At 38.8% G+C, this 12,064-nt stretch overlaps 1 protein-coding gene across 8 annotated transcripts in view; it reads right to left on the minus strand.

The window, feature by feature from the left end:
- Positions 1-819: 819 nt before the first annotated feature.
- mef2cb (myocyte enhancer factor 2cb) overlaps positions 820-12,064 on the minus strand; it is an 84,560-nt gene continuing 73,315 nt past the window's right edge. For 6 of the 8 annotated variants that reach the window (XM_088008940.1, XM_088008939.1, XM_088008942.1 and 3 more), the window contains 4 exons: positions 8,232-8,404; positions 6,377-6,506; positions 5,015-5,150; positions 820-4,721 (listed from right to left, as the gene is read on the minus strand). In XM_088008940.1, coding sequence (XP_087865066.1) covers positions 4,373-4,721; positions 5,015-5,150; positions 6,377-6,506; positions 8,232-8,404 — 788 coding nt within the window. In that variant the 3' untranslated portion in view covers positions 820-4,372. The remainder of the gene's footprint in view (positions 4,722-5,014; positions 5,151-6,376; positions 6,507-8,231; positions 8,405-12,064) is intronic. The other 2 variants (XM_088008944.1, XM_088008943.1) reach the window with 1 other exon arrangement.

A 12,064-nucleotide genomic window follows, 5' to 3' on the forward strand; every position in this document is an offset into this window, starting at 1 on the left:
TATTAACCATCCAAAGGTTCACCTAAAATATATTATATTATAGATTTTAGGGAATTGAGAGAAAAGTGAGAGCTGAAGGCTCAATGGCATCTTGTTTCCATTTGGTTTTCTTTCTTTAAACTTTATTTCTTGAAGGACTTCTTTGTAACGTCATCACATTATTATGAAGCAACTCTCCGGATTATGCCTACCATATTTCAAGCTCACAAATGAGCAATGCAGTGATGTGAAAATTATAGATATCCACAATAAGAACCCATTTGAGCTAACCTCATTGATTGCTTTATTTTCAACTATGTGTTAAAGCTGTGTTAATCATTTGCATGACCAAAAAACAATGGCAACAGATATTGAGATGACATATATTTTCCCTGTATAATTGGTTATCTTTTATGTTTTATTATTTTCAATATTTTTATTTAGAATCCAATGAGCCAATCGTGGCTTGAGCCAGCACAAACGTTTTTTTTTTTTTTTTTTCATGTACTGTTTCTTCTGCCTGATGAGGAACACGTGTATGTTCTCTGATTTGCAAGAAACCTTTTTCACTAATAAAATATATCACCGCTGTAATTACAAGTGTGAGAAAAAAATAAGATTTTCATTAAATTGTTTAATGTATGTTTAAATTTAAAAAAAGTGCAGTCTCTCTTTCCATTGTTGAGTGTTAAGCAGTCGACATTGTTATTCAGAAAATCCCAGAGAATACTATCATATTGATGTGGGTTTTTTTTTTTCTAAATGGAATGCATAACTGTTTAGACAAGCATGTATAGAAACAAATCCAACACAATAAAATCACACTGAGTCACATCAAGATAACTAAGAAAGCCAGTAACTTTACTGAAATCTCTGCAAAATACAAATAGCCTTTCCCTCAAGCAGAGGAGACTTGGACTCCATCCCCACACGTTTTTTTATTTTTTATTTTATTTTATTTTACTACATACAGCTGAAACAAGTCCCTTGAGTTACAGAGATGTGATTTAATTTAAAACCATCTTAGTCTCAAGTGGCGACAAAGGCCAGCTTATGCCGCTGAAAGCCGCTCTCTTGCGTTCCAGGAAAAAAAAAACGAAAACAAAACAAAACAAAACAAAAAAAACATTACTTCCAAACTTTCTCCCATTTTCTTCAGGTTTATACAAGCTACATTGATACTAAAGACTGACTTTGAAGTATTTTTTATTTTTATTTTTTTTATACCATATTACACTTTTTAAAAAATCTTCTTTTCATTTTTTTTTTTTTTTTTTACTTTTTGAGCACAACTTAAATAAACCACAAACACAGTGGAGCAACAAAGAGTCCTGTGTAAATGCCAGGACATTTAGCATTTGTAAGTTAATACACATGACTGTACAGCTGAATGGTCTCCCCTTTGCACTGCAGGTTACTTTATCAAAAATCAGCTGAGGTACTGCTTAGGTCAATTTTGAGGTACCAACACTTACACCAGACGTGTTTAAATAAAAAGGCAACACTACAAATTTTCTCTGTCTTTGGTAAAAAATCATTAAAACTAGAGCAGGGAGCGGTGACAGGTCTGGATGAATTTCTTGATTCTGAGCAAAAACCCAATTTTTTATTTTTTTTTTTGCTACTATGAACCTTTTGCAATGCAATACACAGGGAGATGAAAGAAAAGAAGAGCGATCAAACAGAGAAACTGTTCAAGCAGATTAAAAAAAAAAAAAAAAAAACCTGAAGCTACACCCGACTAACTGTTTGAAATGTGAAAAAAGCAATTGTACATTTGAGCAAATTCTTTTATTATCTTTTTTTCAATGCTTGCAAAAAAAAAAAAAAACATAATGGATGTGAAAATAAAAGTTGATTTTACAATACAGAAATGCCACTGGCTTTGGTTTCTCCACACTTTATGCTGCCTGAAACATCATATTTATTTATTTTTCCAACTGTATTTTTTTTTGTTTGCTTTTTATTTTTTTTTTGTATTGAAGTTTTGAAAAATAAAAGAAAGAACACCGTTACAGGGGCTCTGCCCCGTTTGACTACACAGACTGTATACAGTAACAACATTGTGAACCTGCATGAAATATGCACACAGAAATAGTATAACACTTAAGTGACAGCAGATACGGGAGTGGGAGGCAGAGAGAGATATGTGGCTAGTTTCATTGTTTAAAAACAAATGAAGAAAAAAAAAGTCCAAAACAACTATTTATCTAAAATTAACAAATTGTGCTTTTCCCATATACCAGCATGATCAGTTTCTTCCTTTTTTGCTGAACTGTCAGTGGCCTCAAGTGGAAATGCGTTTTGAAGACTGGAGCGGAGACCGCAAGGGGACGAATCAGCTTAGGTTGGTAAATAATAATGATGGTCAATGGGAATTCATCATGATGCATTTGCAAAGTTGCATTAGGTAAATATGATTCGAAAGGAAACAGTACAGTTCGGGTGAGCTTTGTCAAACATCTAGAAAACACATTAAAGATTGGAGAAGACCTGAGATTTTAGTATAATGTCAAAAAAAAACAAAAAAACAACTGCTTTATGAGATTATTGGGATTAAATTTGATCGTTTTTAAATCCCAGTGATTCATCTAAATTTATACAAATGCAACTATATTCCCATCATATTTCTTGGTGTGTGAGATGAGCAGAATACATCGAGCCTTTTATTTCTCTTCATCTCCAGTTTCAGTCTGCGGACGTTTTCCACAAGCACACTGTTTTTGTGATTTTTTTTTGTTTTGTTTTGTTTTGTCAGCATTCAGACCCCATCTCCTCTCTGTTGCACAAATCCAGCTGGCTTCTAAAGTTAGTCTAAATACAACCCCCTCCAACAGCACTGTTCAGAGTTCAAATGAAACAAAAACCAGACAACATGTGCAACTGCACATAGAAACTTCACTAAGAAACCAAAAAAAAAAAAAAAATCATTATATATATTCATATATTAGAAAGCTATACACAAGCATGTTAATTTCACAGATTTTTTTTTAAAGATTCTTAATATTACCGTTATTATATATAATAATTAGAAATACACGTTTAAAAACAAACCTCTACAAAGATAAAACAGTTCAGCAAAGCATTGGATCTCAATCTGTTTTTCATGGCTTAGGGCGTGAAAGCCCAGTCATCCCCCCGCTTCCCCCATCCCTCTCTGTTTCTCTGGGTGAACTATCCCTCTTTCATTAGCAAAGCTATCAAAAACACATTCTGGCTTATAGAAACTACAAAAAGCCACAAAATGCTTTGCATTGTATTCCTTTCATATGAAAATATAAGCAAGTGTATCGTACAATTGTTTTTTTTTTTTTTTTGTCATTTCTTTTTCTTTTTGTTCATCAATACTGAGAAGTTAATACTAGAACCCGAGTTTTCATGATTACACCAATGCAGCTCTTAGATCGAAGGATGGTCCTCACTCCGTCCTCTAACCGGAGACCAAAACAAAAAAAATCAACACCTAGCATTGGGTTCCTGCATGTTTACCTGTACAATCCTTCAAATGTTGCATAATAGCTTTTTCATTTATTGAGTTCATAAATCTTGAAATGTCTGGCAACTTTTTAACCCCTTGCCTGCAACAACCCCCCCTCACCCCCACACCTGTTAATCCACTATTTACATAAATACGTTGAACCTGCAACATGACATCATCTAATGTTAACACGTTTTTGCAAGGGAGGACTGCGGAGAAGGAATATAAGCAATGAAACTGATACTGTACAGACGTACTTTTTGTCCAACTCAAGTGCAAGGTGTTTTTTTGTTTTTTTTACCCCCCCCCTCCCTCTGGACACACTCACTGTCATGTTATTGTTTTTTTTTTTTTTTTTTTTTTTTTTAATTAATTTTTTTGTTTCTAGTTAATGATACATCACTGAGGCAAATTGTAAGTACGTTGTTTTATGAGACGGAGTACCTGACTACTTCTTTTTATATGATGATATGCATATATGTACACATAAATACGTGTAGAGATATATGCATGTGATTCTTTTATCCACACTCAATACATTTTATGCATAGTTCCCCAGCAAAAATCCCCCATCCAAACCAACGTCCGCCCCCCCAACCCCCCAAAAGCCCATTACAACACCCTCACTGGTTTATATAATGTCAATAAGTAAAGCACACACACACACACATACGCACACACTCAACAAAAAGAAGTAAATAATAATAATTAAAAAGAAAAAGGAAATTACAAAACATTTTTTGAAAAGGGTTGTCCCTTTTCTTTCCTTCATCTTTAAAGAGATAAAAGGAGAGAGGCTGTGGGATCGGGTGGTGCGTGACAAGGAGATGGGAGCTGACTTTGGGGGCATCAAAATGCTGCATTGTCAGGGTCTCCGGGCAACTTGGGGCACAGCCAGGAGTGTCGGCAGAGCTATCATGTCGCCCATCCCTCTGACAACCGCACCCGTTTGATGGAGGGGCTCTCTCGCTCGTCCAGGGCAGGCCGGGCCAGTCCTAGGGGCGAGTGGAACTCGTTCCTGTGCTCGTCGCGGTCACTGCCCTCGTGGGAGCTGCTACAACTGCTCAGGCTATCGACGGGGGAGCGTCCCGAGTCCTGGCGGGACTGGGGGTTCTGACTGGGTGGCACCCCGCCGCCGTAGCCCCCTGGTGTGCTGCTGGTGCGATCTCTAGGAGGAGAAACAGGTTCGGACTTGATGTGCAGGCTTTGAGCAGAGGGCAGGGATAGATTTGAACCCTGACATAAGTGAGAGCTAGAGCAATTTCTGTTGGAAGGAAAAAGGAAAGGCAAAGGGGTTACAGAATTACAGAGCAAGAGACGAGGTGATTGTAAAGTCAACTCTGTACACACAAGCATGCCGTCAGCTCTCCCGCGCGCGCACACACATGTGAAAACAGTGAGGTGTCATTTAGTGTTTGACCTAACAAGTGAAGATGTAGAACAGTGAAGAAGTCTTAGCGTGGCAACTCAACCAAACATCTCTGTTAATTATCTATGTGTTATCATGCATTTTCCCCAACAACACAAACACCTAAAGAGTAAGTCTCCTGTACTCACCCGAGCTGGCTGAGGGCCGAATGCTGCATGTTCTGAAGATGTTGCTGCTGCCAGCCACTCATGGAGCCGAGGTGCAGGGAGCTGCCACTGTTGAAGCCAGACAACGAGGACAGGTCTGCGCTGTTCAGGGAATACTCTGGACACAAACATACGAGGGAGAAAAGAAAGAGTAGGATGAAGACTACAAAAGCTTAAAGTTGTAAAAAGTGAATAGCTCCGGTACAATGCGTGAATCCTATTCCATGATGGTTAGTAGTGCTATAGCACCCTCTGCTGTTAAAAGGTTATATTACAACTGAACATTTGGAGAGCTTCGAAAGTGCAACTTAGTTCTGAAAATGCAAATATATTTTTTTTATTATGCAATTCTAAAAATAGGAATCACATGCCATATACATATACACATTAAACACATTGGTGCATTTCAGAATATTATTTCTGGTTATATTGGTAAATGTGGCTCATAACTTATGAAAACTTGCTTCCCAGAAAATGATAATATTACATAAAATGAACGAAAAATGCTTTTTTATTTTTAAAAGGTTATGTCTGCACAATCCTACTGACTGACAGCTGTCCAACAGGATTTCACTTATGCCATCCAGATGGAAGGTAAACTACAAACGGTCATTACTAATGAAGCTGGCTGTTCAAATAGTGTATCCAGGCATATGAAGAGGAGGTAGAATAGAAGGAATACGGCCAGAAAAAAGGTACACAAGCAACATACTGGACCAAAGTCCTTTCAAATTTGGGGGAGATTAACAAAGTGTGGACACAGGTGTATACATGGGCAACAGCACTCCTTAGCAAAGTTGTCAGAATCATTTTACTAGGGAGAAGAAGTGCTGGACTTTTGCTCAGTGGCTCTTTTCAGATGCAAGAAAATTCTTAATTTTATTTGGAAAATCACAGCAATGCACTCTGAAGGAACAGTGAAGAGACATACTGCTGCATGTCGGAGGTCAAAGGTTAAGTAATAATGATTTATAGAGATGTCAAATACTGCTATTGGTTCAGTGAGAACTTTATTGAGTTCTGTTGAGAATTGTTTAAGAGATGCTGATTTGACTTTCCGACACATGCCCACACTTCCTTGCTCTAATGATCATGGTACGACTGTACCCGATTCAGCACCAGATTCTGGACAGAAATTACACTTCATACATAAATACATATACACACTCCTGAGTTGTCCATTCTCAGGAGTTTTATATAAAACTTCTGTTGTTAAATTTGAGTCGTTTGACTAAAGTGTAAAGTAACTTAAGTTATGTTAATAATGTAAAATAAACATCATTAAATAATGTTAGTGGAAAAAAAAAAAACAGAAGAGGAGAAGGAACACGCTGAAGTACGTACCGGTACCATAAGAGGTAGAGATGGCAGATGGGTAGCCGCCCATGCCTTGTCCTGGTAGAGTGGGAGTTGCTACTGAAACCACAGGAGTGGCCAGCGACTGAGCAGACTGCGAGTTGTTAATTCTCTGGTTCTGTGAAAGAAAGAGAAAAAGAAACAAGACATAAGAGAAGCTTGAGAACATGAACCAAACTTCTGCGGGAAACAAAGGAGAAAAAAAGAAAAAAAGGTAGCCAACATTGTATCATGTGTAATTTCTTTCTTTATGCCAGCAGATGCTGAGAGATCAGATGTGGTACCAACTTCAGGGGAAATTAATCACTTGACAAGAGGCTCGGTTGAACTCTGCCAACCCCATCATTTACCTCTCTTTTTTTGATTTTACAAGGGGCTGCTGTCGCTATAGTAACACCATGGGTTTCCATAGCAACGTATGGTGCCAACTGCAAGGGAAAGCCTTTCATGGAGGGAGATGGAGAAAACAATAGAGGTTTGATGAAAAAAAAAAAAAACAGAAAGTGTCTGGTGTTTTTTGTGTGGACATTTAGAGGTTTAAGATCTGCATGGAAGGTGTTTTTAACCCTCTGGAAGCTAGAAAAAGAAACGCATGAAGAGTGAAGGGAGGAGGAGATGCAGCTGGGCTTGTGGCAGTCAAGTGGTTGGGTTGTTTTTACTTAGACACGCCACTGGATGGCACTATGCACCCTCGCAATATGTCATCAGCAGAAACAGGGGGGGAAAAGTTGGCCATTATAAGTTAGGAGTTGCTCTTCTTAAACAAAGAAAAGAAAAACATATCCCACAATAAAAAGGTACAGCTGTTGGGATTCTAAGGCACAATGTGCCCACTCAAACTACAGAGGTGGTTTGTTATAATAAAACAAAGGTTTTGACTACATTGAGGTTGTCTCGTTTTCTAAATTTGAGTGGCAGTCTGACTTACCAACAGCAGGTCAACATCCTCAGACTGATGGCATTGAAAGGGGAGGGTAATACATTAAAATTAGTGCATATGACTGAGCACATTAAGGGAGCTCGTAGGGATGTAACTAATTGAGGACTGAACCAATGAAACCAAAACTAATTGGAAAAAAATATATATATGTAAAAGCTAGTGAACCTGTACTAACTAAAACTAAAAACAGATTGAAAGTGGATGAGGCAAAACTGCCAGATCACACAGTTTAAATGCCAGCGCAGAGAGACACAGCAGAATCTATGGTGGGTCTCTGACAAAATATCAGCCTTGGGCCAAGACAAAGTTTTTGAAAAGATTTATCAAAAAGGAAAAGATATTGTTTTGAACAGGATTTCTGCAAACTTCAGGAGGTAAATTCCTTTTGAGACATTTTCTAGAGACTCATTATTTAAAATGAAGGTATATGAAAAACAAATTAAATTAATTATTTACTTTGTAAGAACAGATTCAACGAACTATGCAGACAGCAGTAATTTTCTGTGAAAAAGCACAAAAATAAAAAAAAGACAAATAAAAACAAGAAAAATACAAAAATCAATGGAAGAGACAAAAGAAAATACAAGCGTATATATAATTTTTTACAGATTTCCAAACGTATTTTAAGATTTTGTTCAGAAAATCTGGATGTATTTAGGACAGTTTAGGTCCTGAAGTGGTTTAAGACTTGTTTAGGACTTTTTTTTAGCTCTTTGCAGAAACCCTGTTCCCATAACAATGAATCAATCAACCCAAGTCTGATACAAAGAGATAAAAGCAGCAGTGAGAGAAAGAAAAAGAAAATAAACAATAAGAGACCCAGATACAGGTCATATCACATACAATGGGGAAAGCAGATGAGGAGAAAAAGGATGTCAAATGAAGGATGCAGAGATTACTCACAATGGAGGGCATGTTGTTCTTGGCCCCAGGGGGGATGAGCACGCGTAGGTCAGGTTTGCGGTTGTTCATGCCCAGGTTCATGGGTGGGGGGGACTTTGCCTGCATGTTCTTGTTCATTCCACCTGAGGAAACTAGCAGGCCAGGAGAGTTGCGGTGGTTCCCGTAGCCATTTCCTGACAGAACAAAACACACATGGAAAAACATTAAAAATGCTCCTTTTCTGACTTGATATGTAACAAAAACAATTGAGGTGTTGTTGTATTTTTTTTTATTTTTTTTTTTTAAAAACCTTTTTAGAAAAGTTTAGCTAAACTCTGTCCCCTGCTGACTCCAATATGCCTAATCAGGGAATAGATGAGATTATTTTCTCCCTTTGGACACTTGTAGGTGTTTGTGTCTCCTTTCCCCAACCCTGTGGTAGGAATTTTATTGGGACACTTATAGTAGATGGGGACTCATAGAAAAGCACACCCACAGACCCGCAGTCAAACAGATTATCACAACAGTAACAGTCATTTGTTAGGAAGTCATATGATGAACACACCCTTTACCTCAGTCACTGTCAACAAAGACTTTATGTCTCAGCCACAGTGAATTAACCTCGTAAAAACATCTAATTATGGGTCACAAGACCACAGAAGAATGAGGTCAATAAATAAATCAAAATAAAGCAGAACTAAGCCATCGTTCCACACAAAAAAATCTACTCTGTTGCTGGTCAAGATCCACTTTCCCCTACACAAGAAAAATGGTGGGGTGAAATCCTACCAACATCATTAAAAAAAGTCTGAGCGAAGACAAGACTGCCAGGCAACAAAGTCTTTGTTTCTAACTCCGTACCGTGGGCTGTTTTTCCCCTTACTTCCCCATCCGATCTTCCAAAGGGGTAGAACGCAGGGCGCAGTGTGGACGTTCCCACTTGAAAGACGGGCAGGAATTATACGTTAGACATAAATGAATTTCCTAATCATATACTCCAGGGGAAAAATGAGACGCAGATGTCTTCCTGGGCAATTTCCCTCGCTGATCTTTGTTTAATTTGAGAGCGAGGTTTTTTTTTTTTGTTGTTGTTGTTGTTGTTTGGAAATGAAAAGTCTCAAAAGCTCAATTTGAACAATTTGAAGAGTAAACGACCGCTGGCGGTGAGAGAAAATGAGGCCGGCAAGAAAACGAGAAAAACAGCATGTCGCGCTGTCATTGCTGAAAAGTGTGATTTATAAGCATGTTTAAGCTTTTGTTAGAATTGAGTTAGTATGTCATTTTGTGTATGTTTTATAATATATATATATTTTTTGTAGGCAGTTCGGCCTGTGTGTAAATCCGGAGATTTTCTTATAAGTGACACATGAAGTGTCTTGTAAAAGTTTTCACCCTCCTTGAATCTTTCCACATTTTGTCATGTTACACAACAAGATGAAATATTTTCTTGTGATTTTTCACAAATGCTTTAACAATGAAAAGTCTATAAATTATGGCATGAATTAATAATAAGCTCCAGTGAGTCACAACTAGAGCATAGAACCACCAAGTTTTTGGCTGTATTTCTCGACCAGCTTTGCACATACACACATTATTGCCCATTCCTAACAGCAGAATAGCTCTCAAGCTTAGTCGCATTGAATAGAGAGCATCTGTGAGCATCTTTAGTCTTGCCACAGATTAGATTTAGATCTGTGCTTCCAACGGGCAAGCATACAAATATGCTTTCATCTAAAGTATTCCCTTGCAGCACCTGCATTGATGTTTAGCGCTGTTGTCTTGCTGGAAAGAGAACATCCTCATCATCCTAAGGTTTTCTTGCAGGTTTGCCCTGTATTTAGTTCCATCCGTCTTCCAGTAACTTTTGCAAACTCTTCTGTTCCTACTGAATAAAAGCATTCCCACAATATGAGTTTGCCACCATCGCTTTCCTTAGCAGCGATGTTGTGTTCAGGCTGACGTGCAAAGATAGTTTTCCACCACAAAGTGGTTTGCATGAAGGTCACGAAGGTTACTATTTAGCTCTGATCTGAAGAGTGCACCGTCTTTTACATGTCAGCTGTATTCCACAAATGACCTGTGGAAAACTACAAGCAAGACGTCTTTTTGTCTTTCTGCTTTAGAATGACTACATGTGAGGACTGCATGACAAATACTTGCCCTGTTGACAGATTCTTCCACCTGAGGTGTGGCTCTCTGCAGCTCCACAAGGGGTAACAAAGGTCTCTTGGCTCCTTCTCTGAATAATGCTTTTCTCATCTGGCTCGCCAGTTGACGTGGACAGTAGTTGTGCCATAATCCTTTCATTTTCAGATGATGGATTGAACACTGCACTGTGAGATGTTGAAAGCTTGGAACATTTATAATCTAAAACTGCTTGAAAAACTCTCCACAAGGTCACCTCTGACCTGCTGTGTGCCTTAGTCTTTGTGATGCTGTCCGTTCATAGAATAGCTGGTTTCATGCTGACATTAAATTACAGACAGGTAGACTCACTTTACTAAATAGGTTACTTGTGGGACTTTATTTTGGCCAATTACTAAGGGCCTCACAGATACTACACACATCCGATAAAACAAATTGAAATTTGTGGGTAGAATGTGACAAATTGCGAAAAAAGTTCACGGGGGAATGAATACTTTTGCTTTACAAAGCGCTATAAGCACAGGTTGCCCAGCATGGCATATGGGTGCTTCCAAGCCTTGCATATGATTGCACATGTGTTTTTGTGTCGGACCCCTCTTAGCTCCAGTGTCTTTCTCACACTTGTAAAGAGGCAGCTGCCTCTTCAGCACTGCCGCTTTCTCATTCTCATGGCGGGTCCTTTATGAGACTGAGTGGGTGCATGTGGAGATGGATGAATGAGACCTCACTCACACACAAAGCACACCGCACAACACATGCACATATACTTTGGTAAATAACCCAGCAGGAAGTACATCAGTGTTTCTCTACAGATGAGTAAAATAGACGCCGCACTACAGAGAGACGTTAATACACACTTTGGTCAAGAAGACATGGATTTCATCACGGTGCCAGTTAATCAGACATCTGTGTGTTCCCGCCCTGTAGAGATGGCTCCCGTCCAGTCAATTATATGCTGGATGACTGTAATCATGAGTGGCAGAGGCCAGTCCTTAAGCACTTCAAAAGTAAAATCACCGACCAATTACACTAATGAAGCGAGAACTGCGACTCAAATCTCTCTATTCTGCAGCTGATTTGAGGGTGGTAGCATTCAACATGGACTGAATCCCCACATCAGCTGAAGACATGATACCCAGAGTTCATTTCTATCCTCCTCCTCCTACTCCTTTTATGCTGCTTTGCAAACCGGAGCTGCACGCAGGCTGGCGTCACCTATTTAGAGGAAGTACCAAAATTAAATACAGCTTATCAAGTAGCCCCTTTTTTTTTCTGTTGCTATGTTAGACATTCAGACTGCGAACAAAATCTGATCTGAGATTGAGATAAACAGCTTCATGCTATTTCTGCTATTTATAAGTGTGCATGTGTGGGGGGTCAACGTTAATTTAGCTCCATGGCTACATAGGACATGTGTTTGACAAGGCCCCTCCAGTGTCTTCATTCACCCTTTTCTTTCCCTCTTACACACGTCGCTCACGCTCACACACACACAGAAAAAGAGAGGTGTGGTTAAACTCTTGTACATTTAACTGTTACTGAACAAATTTCTGATGTCCTGTTGTGGTCTAACAGGCGTGCTCCATTCTATTCCCCATGCTCACACACTCTTCCGTTGCGGTTTGGCCAAATGTGCATTCAACCCCGAATTCTCCAACTGAACCAAGGTGTCACGTTCGAGCTCGCAATTTGCACAGTTGGTGCAGTTG

This window comes from Poecilia mexicana, unplaced genomic scaffold (genome assembly GCF_051168715.1).
Source record: "Poecilia mexicana isolate PSO_F unplaced genomic scaffold, ASM5116871v1 scaffold_9, whole genome shotgun sequence".
Taxonomy (NCBI): domain Eukaryota; kingdom Metazoa; phylum Chordata; class Actinopteri; order Cyprinodontiformes; family Poeciliidae; genus Poecilia; species Poecilia mexicana.